Source organism: Nicotiana tabacum, chromosome 8, assembly GCF_000715075.1.
Source record: "Nicotiana tabacum cultivar K326 chromosome 8, ASM71507v2, whole genome shotgun sequence".
Lineage (NCBI taxonomy): Eukaryota > Viridiplantae > Streptophyta > Magnoliopsida > Solanales > Solanaceae > Nicotiana > Nicotiana tabacum.
This window is the reverse complement of record NC_134087.1, coordinates 115,797,699-115,813,069: the sequence shown is the minus strand read 5'-3', so window position 1 is coordinate 115,813,069 and position 15,371 is coordinate 115,797,699. Positions and strand designations below refer to the sequence as shown.

At 40.1% G+C, this 15,371-nt stretch overlaps 1 protein-coding gene and 1 long non-coding RNA gene across 2 annotated transcripts; both read right to left on the bottom strand.

The window, feature by feature from the left end:
- Window positions 1–7,169: 7,169 nt before the first annotated feature.
- On the bottom strand, window positions 7,170–9,255 carry LOC142163607 (uncharacterized). Its single transcript, XR_012694555.1, has 3 exons — window positions 8,905–9,255; window positions 8,491–8,547; window positions 7,170–7,641 (listed from the first exon to the last, which is right to left on the bottom strand). It is a non-coding gene; the product is annotated as an uncharacterized LOC142163607 (long non-coding RNA).
- Window positions 9,256–10,282: 1,027 nt separating this feature from the next.
- Window positions 10,283–14,500, bottom strand: LOC142163260 (uncharacterized). The gene is made up of 6 exons (XM_075220531.1): window positions 13,591–14,500; window positions 13,314–13,440; window positions 12,049–12,329; window positions 11,166–11,943; window positions 10,754–10,928; window positions 10,283–10,666 (listed from the first exon to the last, which is right to left on the bottom strand). Exons 1-6 carry the CDS (start codon window positions 14,498–14,500, stop codon window positions 10,283–10,285), a joined length of 2,655 nt encoding a protein of 884 aa, XP_075076632.1.
- Window positions 14,501–15,371: the final 871 nt, after the last annotated feature.

The window sequence follows — 15,371 nt, the reverse complement described above, 5'->3', positions numbered from 1 at the left end:
ATGATATTCTGGTGTATTCCCAGAGTCGGGAAGATCATGAGCAGCACTTGAGGATTGTGCTTCAAACTCTGAGAGAGAAGAAGTTATATGCTAAGTTCTCGAAATGTGAGTTTTGGTTGGATTCAGTGGCATTCCTAGGCCACGTGGTATCGAGTGAGGGCATTTAGGTGGATCCAAAGAAAATAGAGGCCGTGTAGAGTTGGCTCAGACCATCCTCAGCTACGGAGATCCGCAATTTCCTTGGCTTGGCGGGTTACTACCGTCGTTTTGTGGAGGGGTTTTCATCAATTGCAGCCCCCACGACCAGGTTGACCCAGAAGGGTGCTCCGTTCCAGTGGACGAAGGAGTGTGAGGCGATCTTTCATAAGCTCAAGACAGATTTGACCACAACCCAAATTTTGATACTGCCTATAGGTTCGGGGTATTATACAGTCTATTGTGATGCCTCGAGGATTGGCCTCGGAGCGGTGTTGATGCAGGACGGTAGGGTGATTGCCTATGCGTCTAGACAATTGAAGATACATGAGAAGAACTACCCTGTTCACGACCTTGAGTTAGCTTTCATTGTTCACGCCCTGATGATCTGGCGCCATAATTTATACGGGGTTCCCTGTGAGATTTATACTGACCATCGGAGCTTGAAGCACCTGTTCAAGCAAAAGGATCTAAATTTGTGGCAGAGGAGATGGTTAGAGTTGCTGAAGGATTATGATATCACTATTTTGTATCACCATGTACTTTGTAGTTGGGCTCCCACAGACTTTGAGAAAGTTCGATGCTATTTGGGTGATTGTGGATCGGCTGACCAAGTCCGCTCACTTTATTCCTGTGTGTACTACTTATTCCTCGGAGCGTTTGCCAGAGATCTATATCTGGGAGATTGTTCGTCTGCATGGTATTCTAGTTTCTATCATTTCAGATAGAGGTACTCAGTTCACATCACGGTTCTGGAGAGCCGTTCAACATGAGTTGGGTACTCGGGTGGAGTTGAGTACAACATTTCACCCGCAGACGGATGGATAGTTCGAGCATATTATTTAGATTTTTGAGGATATGCTCTGTACATGTGTGATTGAGTTTGGAGGTCTTGAGATCGGTTCTTGCCATTGGCAGAGTTTGCTTACAACAACAACTATCAGTCCAACATTTAGATGGCCCTGTATGAGGCTTTATATGGTAGACGGTGTAGATCCCTAGTGGGTTGGTTTGAGCCGGGTGGGGCCAGATTATTGGGCACAGACTTAGTTCAGGATGCTTTGGAGAAGGTTAAGGTGATTCAAGATAGACTCCGTATAGCCTAGTCCAGATAGAAGAGTTACGCGGATCGAAAGTTTCGTGGTATTTCCTATATGGTTGGAGAGCGGGTTCTGCTTTGGGTTTCACCTATGAAGGGCATTATGAGATTTGGGAAGAAGGGAAGGTTGAGTCGGAGGTTTATTGGGCCGTTTAAGATATTGAGGCGTGGTTGGGAGGTTGCTTATGAGCTTGCCTTTCCTCCCAGCTCGGCAGGATTTCATCCGGTATATCATGTTTTGATGCTCCGGAGGTATCACGGTGATCTATCGCACGTGTTGGATTTCAGTTCAGTCCAGCTGGATAAGGATCTATCTTATGTTGAGGAGCTAGTGGCAATATTGGACAGGCATGTTAGAAAGTTGAGGTCAAAGAACATTGCATCCGTGAAGGTTCAGTGGCGGGGTCAGCCGGTTGAGGAGGCGACCTAGGAGACCAAGCAGGATATGTGTAGCCGTTACCCTCATCTTTTTCCTACTTCAGGTATGTCTCTATGCTCGTTCGAGGACGAACGAATGTTTAAGTGTAAGGATGTGATGGCCTGGCCGGTCGTCTTAAGAGTTTATGCCTCGATCGCCTATTAACTGCTTTCCCCGAGTTTATTTCTGCTATTTTGATTTGCCGGGATGTTCGGTTTTGAGTTTCGGAGAGTTTTGGAACACTTAGTCCCTAAATGAGAGCTTACATGTTGGAAAGTTGACCGCAGTCGGAACAATGTGAAGAGGGCCTCAGAATGGAAATTCAATGGTTCCGTTAGCTCCGTTGGGTGATTTCGGGCTTAGGAGCATGTTCAGATTTGTGTTTTGAGGTCCATAGCTAATTTAGGCTTGAAATACCGAAAGGTCAAATTTTGAAGTTTCCGGTTCGATAGTGAGATTTTGATCCGAGGGTCGGAATGGAATTCCGAAAGTTGGAGTAGCTCCGTAGTGTTGAATGTGACGTGTGTGCAAAAGCTTAGGTCATTTGGACAAGGTTTGATAGACTTTTTGATCGAAAGCATATTTTTAGAGTTTTTGGAATTCTTAGGCTTGAATCTGATGAAAAATAGGTGTTTTAATGTTGTTTTGAGCGTTCCGAAGGTTGGAACAAGTTTGAATGATGTTTTTGAATTAGTTGGAATGTCTGGTTGAGGTCCCGGGGGCCTCGAGTGTGTTTCGGATGCTCAATGGGTCATTTTTGGACTTAGAGAATTGCAGAAAATGCAGCAGGTCTCCAGTTCTGGTTTCCTTCTTCGTATTCGTGAGTGGGGTCTCGCGTTCACGAAGAGGAGCTGGGGCTGGTGGAAGCTTAAAGCTTTGCGTTCGCGATGATGCGCGATGCTGTGAGATCATATGCCTATGCGTTCGCGAAGAGGGTCCCACGTTCGCGTATGAGGGAGAAGGCTGCTACCTCGTTCGCGACAGGGGCATCACGTTCGCGATGAAGGAAATCTGGGCCAAGAGAAGTTGTGCTGCGCAAACGCGAGGGTACTTCCACGTTCGCGAAGAAGGATTTACCTCGACAGATTATAAAATTTCAAAGTTGATGGTTTAGCCATTTTTATCAAAACTCGATTTTGGGAGCTCGGATTTGAGCGAGATTTTGAGGGATTTTCAGAGATATAAATTGGGTAGCGACTCCTTACTCCTTTTTGCTTGTAACCCATTAATATAAACATGAATTCATCATTTAATTTCGGATTGGAGATGAAAATTGGGGAAAAGTTGGAAGAAAGTTCTTAGACCTAGAAGTTGACTTTTAATTGAGAATTTGACCTTAGATTTGGATAATTTTGGTATGTATGAACTCGTGAGAGTGTGATGATTTTGAAAATATAAATTTTACCTGATTCTGAGACGTGGACCAAGGGGCATTTTGGTCATTTTACCTAATTTCGCGTATTAGCTTAGAATTTCTTTGTAGAATTAGTTACTCGAAGTGTCATTTATGTTATGCAATTGAATTGAATAGATTTGGGCCATTTGGAGTCGAGTACTCATGGCAAGGGAGTGGTTTGGGATTGATTATTGAGCCGATTCGAGGTAAGTGTCTTGTCTAACCTTGTGTGGGGGACCTTCCCCTTAGGATTTGGTAGTACTATTAATTGAAATGCCTTGTACGTGAAGTGACGAGCGCGTACTTATGCTAATTGTTGAAAATCCTGTTTTCATTAAGTAATTACTAGTATGTTTCCTTTCCTGTTTTTATTACTTGCACTATTAAGCCTGTTATTAGCTTAGGAAAGTATGTCTAAGTGACTTAATTGCTTTATTTGCTCAAACTGCCTTACCTAAATTCTGTGCAACATGCTAGGCTAGAATCACTTGTTGGCCTTAATATGAAATTTTCCATTTCTGTATATTTTTCTGTTGCTGTTGTGTATTTACATTGGGACTACGGATGTGGGATTCCGGTAGCTCCCCCTTGTCTGCTTATTTTGGGACTACGGATGTGGGATTTCGATAGATCTCCCTGTACAGTTATATGGAACTACGGGAACGCACCCGGTAGATTCCCCCAATACTGGGTATTTACATTTGGGACTACGGAACGGAATTCCGGTAGATCCCCGCGCACTATGAGTTGGACTACAGGACGGTATCCTGGGAGATACCCGAATGTTATTTTGGTATTGAACCGTACTTCTTTCTATGTTTACCTTATCTCTGTAGTAGATGTTGTTGCCCTTTCTATCTTGTGTTACTTTTATTGCGGTACTTATTTATACTGTTCTGTTCTACACTATTGAACTTTATATTTTATTTAACCTCAGTAGGGCTCTGACCTTCCTCGTCACTACCCGATTGAGGTTAGACTTGGCACTTACTGAGTACCGCCGTGGTGTACTCATGCCCTTTCTGCGCATGTTTTTCATGTGCAGATCCAGGTAACTTGACTTAGACTTACCATCCTTGAGGCGATACGACCTTTCGGAGACTTCGAGGTATATCTGCCGCGTCCGCAGACCGAGGAGTCTCTCTCTATTCTCTCTTGTAGTTATAGTCCTTCTGTATTTACTTGTTTTAGACTATAATATACTTAGCTTGTGATTCATGGGTTTCCGGGTCCTGAAAGTATGTATTGGTTTGAGAGTTAAATATTGTGTATGCCGAGCAGCACTTTTAAACACTATTTTATTACTCTAATTCTGTCTTAAGTCGTTTACTTTTCGCAATTTACGCTTACCTAGTCGTAGAGACTTGGTGCCGTTATGATGGTTCACGGAGGGCGAACCGGGGTCGTGGCAGATCATCCCAATCAAATATCAATAAAAAATTAATTTCTCATGATTACAAGAATAATTCAATTTTTTTACACATTTAATTCACAAAACACCAGTGCAGTTTTTCAGAAAACCACATATACATGTAATTCAAAAATATACATAAACACGATATTCTTGTTTTATGAAAAACATAGTTATATAATTAGATATGAATGGACTCTGATACCAATTGATGGATTATAATAAGCAGCGGAAGCAATCCCAGTATCAAAATCACATGTAATCTAGACAACTAGCATAAACGGGATTTTACGGGTTACTTCTTGAAGTGTGAACAAAGCTCCTCTATCACGTGAGCCTACAATTCCACAACAACTCAATGAAATCTCCATCATCAGCACGATCATGATTTTCAAACGTTCCATGATGTTACCCAAATAATATCCGGAAATAGTAATTTCGTATGGCAAAATTTTTCTAGGAAAAAGGCTGAAAATTTCGGCCCTTTTTTTTCTACTCATCTAGGTGAAAAACCTTATGTATTTATAGCACAAGTTTTAAGGGTTAAAACCCTTTTCCAAAACCTGTTAGGTTTTCTTTTCCACCAGAAAAAGAATTTCTTTATTTTCTATTGTTTTAGCACAGTGGGGACCACATAATTTAATTAACAAGGCTTCTAATTATGGAATTAATTTATAATTTTCCAAATTAATATTCACCATAATTAATTACGAATTATTCCACTAAAATCCATAATTGCACTCCTTATTCAATTTTGAAATTCATCCATTAAATCTTATTTATCTCCCCATGTTAAGATTCAGATACTAATCAACTAGATTAAATTACTGATGATTTAATTTATTGGTTATTTCCTTTAGACTTTCGCTTAACTTATTTCATGCGTCGGATACAAAATTCACCGGCCGGGTTTACACATGAAAACTTATAAGCTTTCATAAAGGTATATCATCAATCTCTAAACCGAGACATGGATTCCATCAACTAACTATTACTTCGCCAGTGTACATTATTATTATCCAATTTACTAGGCATATTGACCCACGAAAGAATATCGCCTTTTAATAAATCAAAACAATAATAATGTACACAACTAATAATAATTATATCAAGATTAAGAGTATAAGTACATTTCATGGCTAGAGAGTTTATTTTATTAAGTCAGTATAAAATACTTATCTCTAATTGGTCCGTTCAATACATACAAAATGTAATAGCACAAGAAGTTGGAATTAAACCATTCTCATAATCAAGATAAATTATATTTAATCTTGTGCTACAATCATCCATGATGGTTTGTCTAATTCCATTATTAGATTGCGAACTCAAACTTTATACTTATACTAACCGATGATTTAATCTTCCGTGTATAAGCTAAACTCTATACACTAAATCATTTACTATATAAGCAAAGGACACATACTAATATATGATCTATTTTAAACTTTATTAAAATTGAATAAACAATTATTCCATAATAAATACTATATCTAAACTAAACTCATGGTTAATAGTATATATCCCAACAATAATTACATGTTACATAGATGATATATTTTTATTGGCAAATATTTGGTTCATTGATTAAAATAGAATATACAAGGTAAAATGTAAAACATATATTTGATTTAAACTAGATAAATTGAGATAATTTTTATTTTTAATTTTAACCTTGTCTTTCTTAGATAACTTTGAAAGAAAAGTTATCTAGAAGGTAAATTTGCTATTTTATTATTTTTATTCGGGAACTAGTGATTTGGGAATTTTTATCCCACATAAAATGTGGTTTAAAAATATCACAATTGTATAAACAATGGCGGAAATTAAAATTATACCAAACATGAGATATAATCGTTGCACAATTTATTCCGGAATAATAAACTCTTATTCCAGTAACCAAATGACCCTTTAAGTAACTAACTTGTCATAATCAGTTAAAGTAACCAAAAGAGTAAAAGATATCAAGTTAAACAAAGAAGTTACGGATATCTGAACTCACGATATTGCGGGAAAAAAAATTATGACATCTTGACTATCACACAATAAATGTTAGACTCAATTCATCTTCGTGAATAATGATCAGCCTCCTTGTCATGAAAGGACAAAAAGAGAAGGATCTTAGAGCCAGTTTGGACATAAGAAATTTTTTCCTTTTTATCAATTTTTTTTACTTTTTTCTGAAAAAAGCGTTTGTTCATAAATTTTTTAATTTTCACGTGAAGATATATTTGGATATTTTCGAAAATTTGAAAAACTCCAAAAATCTATTTTTCAAAATTTTCACTAAAATTACTCACAAAACTCCAAAAACAACCCAAAATTATGTTCATGTCCAAACACAACTCAGTAGGGGTTCAATACCATTTATAATAAAAGAGATGAAAACCATAATCGGCCCCTCGGGCAAAACATAGTTCGTAAACAGCCCCTCGGGCAAAACAAGAATCATAAACATCTCATAACATAAAAATCTTAGTGGAAATAACAAAGCCAACTCAGTGATTAAATACCGAATATCTCATAAAAACTCTAGCTTAAATGAAAGTTGTTTAAATACATTTGTTCAACATTTTCAACAGAGGCTCAATATAAAGAGGAGTGAAAACAACAATTACATCAAAACAAGCCCTCGGGAAAAACATTACTCATATATGTATACAGCCCGTCACGCAAGCCTCTCAGTCACTCGAGACTCAACTCTCATGTCACACCCCAACGTTGGGAGGTGTGGCTGGCACCCGATGCCCGAAGGCCCGAGCGAACCAACCATGAGATATGATCTAAAATATAATAACCTGCAGGCAGAAGAGCCCAACACGACATATATATATATAAAAACTAGGCCAACAAGGCTGTAACAATAGTATAACAGCTATCCAGAAGGTCGATAGGGCGATACGAAAAATATATATATACAATGACCGCTAGTCTGCAAGCCTCTAAGAGTGTAAGACAATCTCAACAGGGCGGGACAAAGCCCCCGACATGCCCAAAACCACACATATACATCTGTAATAGTACCTATGGACTCAAAGTCAGCAACTCCGAAGAAGTGGAGTGCGAAACCCAACGCTGATCCTGGGGGTCCTACTGAGGAGGCACGCCACTCTGTCTATTCGAACCTGTGGGCATGAACACAGCGCATAAAAATGCGTCAGTACGAAATATGTACTGAATATGTAGGGCGACAAGTGTAACATGAAAAATGTAATTAACAATAGAAGAGACATAGAGATAATTTGAATTCTGAAACTAGCCTCGGTAGGAAACTAAAATTCAACATGGATATAAATGTATGCTCGTGACACCGTCGTTCACTATCGCTACTTATAATATATCACATTATATAATAATAAATCCCTCTGTGGGGCTATAATATCCATAACATACCCGGCCATAATAAAGGCTTGGTAGAATCGTACCCGGCCACGTGGAGCTCGATAATCCCAACTGATCAGTGGTTACACAATATGTGTCATACCCGGCCGTCTATAGTGCGGCTCGGTAATGAAAGTAAATACATACATGTACTAAATCATGAATTATATAGGTGCAATGCGAAACCAACCTTAAAAGACGTATTCTAAGAAGAGTCGAAGTGGCCTATCATCATTATTCCTCAACTATCATGGTTGTTGCTAAAATATATAATTTTTCAACTACGAGCCAACAAGTACTAAGAACATGAGAGTTATGTATTATGAATACCTTTGAAGTAAGTGTTCCTTATTCATGATTTATATGAATGTCGAAATGAGAACGAGTAAAAAGGCTCTAGTTCTTTTTAAGCAAGGAACAAGGAAATCCAAGAATTCATAGATATCCTCTAGAGTAAGCAATCTATGAGAAAAGATCAGGTCTAAGCATCTTTATAAGCTGAAGGTGAAATAACTCGAATCCGACGAGACAATTCGATAAACGTTTATTCGAATTCTAGTCATGCCGAAAAGTATAGCGAAAGCCCCACATACCTTGTCGATGGGGTTATATACTGTTTCCAAGACCTCAAATGCCTTAGGAATGATTTCCTACATAATACAAACCATTCAAAATCAAATTCAAGCTCATAGCTTAAATAATTCTTCATTTAGACATTTACGCGAACAACTTGTGGCCATGAATTTGTAGACTCTTTTGTAGATTAATTTCCCCCCAACACACCACCAAATTTTTCTTTACTACATCTCCTCATCAACAGAATTCCATCCATGTCTTCACAGATCAAAACAACACAATAAAACCATATAGAACAGCCCCAACAATCAAGCCATATTAATAGAGGTTTCTTAAGAAAAAATCAAGAATATTTCTATAGAGGTTTCAACTATTTCTTAAGAATTCTTATGGTAGAAGTTTACAAAGATCAAAGAGAAGTTAAATCATACCTTACGTGACCAGAATTACTCAAAATTCGAAATTACTTCAAGGCGGAGTCTTGCTATGAAAAGTGAAACACCGAAGAATTCACGATTCTGAAGCTACCATGGTGTTCTCCATCTTGAGGATGACTAAATTGTTGTTATGCTTGGCTAGATGGATGGGAGAAGTTTGAGAGAAAATCCCTAGGTTTTTGGTTCTGTTTTGGAGAGGATAAAACGCAGGGGTTCTGTTTTAAAAATTGACTTAAATAAGGAAATTTTGACTAAACCCGACTAGGCACACTGTTCCCGTAACAGTGTGCACCCCTGTACGAAAATGTTAATATCTCTCTACTCCGAAGTCGTATTAATGAACGGTTTGTTGCGTAGGAAACTAGACTCATAGACCTTCGATTCGGTAGGTAGAACACACCATAACTCCCAGTATATTGAGAGAAACGCTCATCAACATTTTATCCAAATTCCAGTAAAATTTAAACCCGTAACTTGCGCGCGATCTTTGTCGAATTTTTAATCACAACTCAAATGACTTCCAATCTTAATGTATAACTATCACATCATTTAAATATTTCATAGAAATTATCTTCCTATCGAATTAGCCCATTTACAGCATGATAACGCCGAATACACAAGGTGTAACATCTCATCAGTCCACGCTCACACTCAGCACTTACACTCAATAAGTACCATATAGTAACCGCTGCGGCGTGCAACCCGTTCCATATATATAGTCGACTGCGCTCACTGGGAGTGTGCAGACTCCGGAGGGGCTCCTACAACCCAAGCGCTATATATATATAAATATTATATTGTTGCGGCGTGCAGCCCGATCCATAAATATATAATCCTCACAACCAGGCCCTCAGCCTCTCTCAATCATTAACCTCACTATTAGACCCTCGGTCTATCTCAGTCATTAACCTCATAATCAGACCCTCGGTCTATCTCAGTTAATACCCTCACAATCAGACCCTCGCTCTATCTCAGTCATCAACCTCACAATCGGACCCTCGGTCTATCTAAGTTATCAACCTCACAATCACTCGGACCATCGGTAAAACAGGGAACTCAGCCAAAACAGTTTTCACATTTTAAGAAGTAAAGTGATAAAACCAGATTTAAACAATAACAGGTAAAACATGACTGAGGATATGCTTTCAAAGCAAATAGGTTAACCTATCTTCTGAAATTTATTTATTTTTTTAAAAAAGTTCGCCAGAGTTTCCCCTATAAATAGGAATATCCAAAACCTGTCATCAGCCCAAACATACATATCTAAGGCCACACAGGGCTACACATCATAATAATAACATCAACTTGGCCTCACACGACCATTTACTTATACAATAATGATAATAAGAAGGTTAGCCATAACTTAATTACCTCAACTGTCACTGGTTGATATATGTGCAACACCTGCCATATTTGTCTCAAGCATATCGCCTGAAGACTCAAATAAATGGGGGTATCTGGACTTCATGTCCTCCTTGGCCTCCCATGTCATTTCCTCTACATTATTGCTCCTCCAAAGTACTTTTACTGAGGCTACCTCTTTAGTCCGTAGCTTACGGATTTGACGGTCAAGAATGGCAACAGGTATTTCTTCATATGACAAGTTCTCAGAAACTTCAATATCCTCGATAGGGCTGATGCAAGAAGGATCACCTAAGAATTTCCGAAGCATGGAAATGTGAAATACCGGATGGATTGCTTCTAATTCTGGTGGCAGGTCAAGTTTGTAGGCTACTCGCCCAATTCTCTGAACAATCTGATATGGCCCAACATATCTAGGGTTGAGTTTTCCTTTCTTACCAAATCTCATTACACCCTTCATAGGCGACACTTTCAAGAATACCCAGTCTCCCACAGCAAATTCCAAGTCTCGACGTCGGTTATCTGAATATGATTTCTGTCGACTTTGAGCTGTACGCAACCTTTCCTGGATCAACTTTACCTTTTCTACAGCTTGCTGTACCAATTCAGGTCCTAGCAACTTTGTCTCGCCAACATCAAACCAGCCAATAGGAGATCTGCATTTCCTCCCATATAGTGCCTCATAAGGTGCCATCTGAATACCTGCATGATAACTGTTATTGTAGGCAAACTCAATAAGCGGTAAATGATCTTCCCAACTTCCCTTGAAGTCTAAGACACAAGCTCGCAACATATCTTCGAGTGTCTGAATAGTGCGTTCGGCTTGTCCGTCGGTCTGCGGATGAAATGCTGTACTAAGGTTAACAAGAGTACCCAAACCTTCTTGAAAAGACCTCCAGAAATTAGCTGTAAATTGGGCACCTCTGTCAGATATAATAGAAAACGGAACTCCATGTAGCCGAACTATTTCCTTGATATACAGGCTCGCATAGTCTTCAGCTGAATAGGTGGTCCTAACTGGGAGAAAGTGAGCTGATTTCGTCAGCCTATCCACAATGACCCAAATAGAATTGAACTTACGGCGAGAATTGGGCAATCCTGTAATGAAATCCATATTAATCGATTCCCATTTCCAAGCTGGAATCTCAATATTTTGAAGTAGCCCTCCAGGTTTCTGGTGTTCAGCTTTAACCTGCTGGCAGTTAGGACACTGAGCCACAAATGTGGCTATATCTTTCTTCATGCCGTTCCACCAGTATAGCTGACGAAGATCGTGATACATTTTGGTTGAACCAGGATGAACTGAGTACCGAGACTGGTGCATCTCTGTCATAATTTGCTTACGAAGCTCCCCAACATTAGGTACACACCATCGACCTTTATATTTTAGAATTCCATTATCAGATTGGTCGAACAACTGCTTCTTCTGAAAAGGGATACTTTCTTTAATTTTGAGTAACTCCGGATCCTCAAATTGACGCATTTCTACCTCAGCTACCAGTGATGACCCCGCAATATTTTGGACTACTACACCCTGGTCACCTGTATCATGTAGCCGTACACTCAGGTTAGCCAATTGATATATCTCTTTAGTCATTTCTAATTTCCCAGCTTTTACATGCTTCAAGCTGCCCATGGATTTGCGACTCAATGCATCAGCTACCACATTCGCTTTGCCCGGATGGTACAAAATATCCACATCATAGTCCTTCAGCAATTCAAGCCATCTTCTTTGTCTCAAGTTCAAGTCTTTCTGCTTAAATATATATTGTAAACTTTTGTGATCTGTATAGATATCCACATGAACACCATAAAGATAATGACGCCATATTTTCAAGGCAAATATAACGGCTGCTAACTCAATATCGTGAGTCGGATAATTGTATTCGTGCTTCCGCAACTGCCTTGAAGCATATGCAATAACTTTTCCATGCTGCATTAGAACACATCCCAATCCAACCCTGGATGCATCACAATATACCACATAACCTTCAGATCCTTCAGGAAGTGCTAGAACAGGTGCTGATGTTAAGTGTTTCTTCAACTCATAAAAGCTCCTTTCACATGCATCAGACCATTGGAACTTAACGGCTTTGTGTGTCAATTTTGTCATGGGAGCAGCAATAGAAGAGAAGTTCTCAACAAATCTCCGATAATAACCAGCTAAGCCCAAGAAACTACGAACTTCCGTAGGAGTTGTGGGTCTAGGCCAGTTTTGTACTGCTTCAATTTTCTGACCATCTACCTTAATACCTTTATCGGAAACGATATGCCCAAGGAAAACCACTGAATTCAACCAAAATTCACATTTGGAGAATTTAGCATATAATTTCTGATTTTTCAAAGTCTGCAACACCACACGCAAATGATCCTCATGTTCTGCTTCTGATTGAGAATATACCAGAATATCATCAATGAAAACAATTACAAATATATCTAGAAATGGCTTGAAAACCCGATTCATTAAATCCATAAAAGTTGCTGGCGCATTAGTAAGACCGAAAGACATCACAAGAAATTCATAATGGCCATATCTAGTCCGGAAAGCCGTTTTCGGAATATCTCTCTCCTTAACTCGCAATTGGTGATAGCCGGATCGAAGGTCAATCTTTGAGAAATATTTGGCACCTTGCAACTGATCAAACAAATCATCAATTCTGGGTAAAGGGTACTTGTTTTTGATAGTCACTTTGTTGAGCTGGCGATAGTCAATACACATTCTTAACGAACCATCCTTCTTACGAACAAACAATACTGGTGCACCCCAAGGAGATGTGCTGGGCCTGATAAAGCCCTTATTTAGAAGATCCTTCAACTGGGCTTTCAATTCTTTTAACTCAGTAGGAGCCATTCTGTATGGAGGAATAGATATTGGTTGAGTATCTGGAAGCATATCAATAGCAAAGTCGATTTCTCTTTCTGGAGGAAGACCAGGAAGTTCATCAGGAAATACATCAGGAAATTCATTCACGACGGGAACCGGTTGAAGGGTTGGAGATTTCACCTCCATATCATGCACTCGTACCAAATGATAGATGTACCCTTTCAAAATCATCCTTCGAGCTTTAAGGTAAGAAATAAACTTTCCCTTAGGCGCTGCAGCATCACCTTTCCATTCAATAATAGGCTCACTTGGAAAATTAAAACGAACAATCTTTGTCGAGCAATCTACATTGGCATAACAAGAAGCCAACCAATCCATACCCATAATGATATCAAAATCAACCATTTCTAGCTCATGCAAATCAGCTAACGTATGGCGGTCATGAATCTTCACGTCACAACTTCGATATACCCGTCTAACTACAACAGACTCACCCATTGGCGTAGATACCTCAAAGGACTTTTGCAACAATTCAGGCTCTCTATCCCATTTACTAGCAACTAAGGGGGAGATATACGACAATGTAGAACCAGGATCTATCAAGGCATACATATCGATAGAAAAGACGGATAGTATACCTGTAACCACGTCCGGAGATGACTCTAAATCCTGACGACTCGATAAAGCATATATGCGATTCTGCTGACCTCCTGAACCAGAAGCTCCAAATCTTCCCCTACCCCTGCCAGCTGATGTCTGCATACTCTGTCTAGGAGGACGTACCGAGGAAGAAGAAGCCCCTGCAGATGCCGTCGGCTGAGCCATACCCCCTCCACCTGTCATCGGACAATGTCTCATAATATGACCTGGCTGTCCACATGTATAACATGCATCAGAACCCTGGCGACATGGTCCAAAATGATTTCGGCCACATCGATCACATCTAAGAAACTGAGGCCTCATCTGACTGAACTCGCCTCTAAACTGTGGACCTGGGGTCCGTGAACTCTGACCTGGACCAGAATAAGTGGTCCGATCCTGGCGCTGTCCCTGAAACTGTGGCGGTGCACTGGCTGCCGGATAAGACTGGCGCCGGGGAAACTGTGGCCTAAATCCACCTCGAAACTCTCCTATGTTACCTGCGAACCGCGCCCTCTTCTGTTGCCCTCTATCATGCTCTCGATTGGCTCGTTGTTGCCTCTTGCAATCCTCTAGACCCTGTGCATATGCTTGAATACGGGCAATATCCATTCCTTGATTTAGAGAAGCTGTAGTGCACTCATTTATCAAGTGTGCCCCCAAACCACTAACAAACTGGTGTACCCGATCACTCATATCAGCAACAATCGTAGGAGCATACCTAGCCAAAGAGTTGAACTGCATGCTATATTCCCAAACGCTCATATTACCCTGTTCTAAGTGTAAGAACCTATCTCGTCGGGCTCTTCGAAGCTCGATTGGCAAATATTGCTGTAATAATGACTCAGAGAACTCCTTCCATGTCACTGGTGGCACATTAGGCCCCCGAGTTTACTTCCAAGTCTCATACCATGTCACAGCAACATCACGTAGTCTATAAGAAGTAAACTCCACTGACTCAACATCCGTGGCATGTATAATTTGTAAGGTCCGTTGCATAAGATCCAGAAAATCCTGTGGGTCAGCATTATGATCAACCCCTGTAAATACTGGAGGATCCAAGTTGATAAAGTCTCGAACTCTCGCACTCACGGACCTATCAGCAATACCGAAGGTCTGGTGTTGGGCCTGGGAGGCCACTATTCGAGTCAGCAATTGTACAACACTCCGCATGTCTAGGTCCTGATCAGGAACAACTGGGAGAGGGCCTGGAGGTATGTTAGCTCCTCTACGCTCTTCCGGGGGTGGTGGGGGTACTGCCCCGGAAGCTTGAGAATCAACCTCATTCTGTGGCTCATGTTGATCTACATTAGCATGTGGCACCTGACTTGTTCCCTCTCCCGCCTCCTCATCCAACCTCTGAATAAATTTCATAGCCACTTGTCGTCTCCTAGTGTTAGGCATCACTGAGAAGGTAAACAAAAAGAGAATTAGGAATGAACACTTATGTTTAGGCTCTATTGCACGATCTAGATCAAGAAGAAAGTAATAATCCTAAATGCCCAATAGCCTCATGTTTATAAGTGTGGTGCACAACACACCATAAACAAGACTCTACTAGACACGGCTTGTAGACTCCCTAGGACTGACCTGCTCTGATACCAAGTTTGTCACACCCCAACCTTGGGAGGTGTGG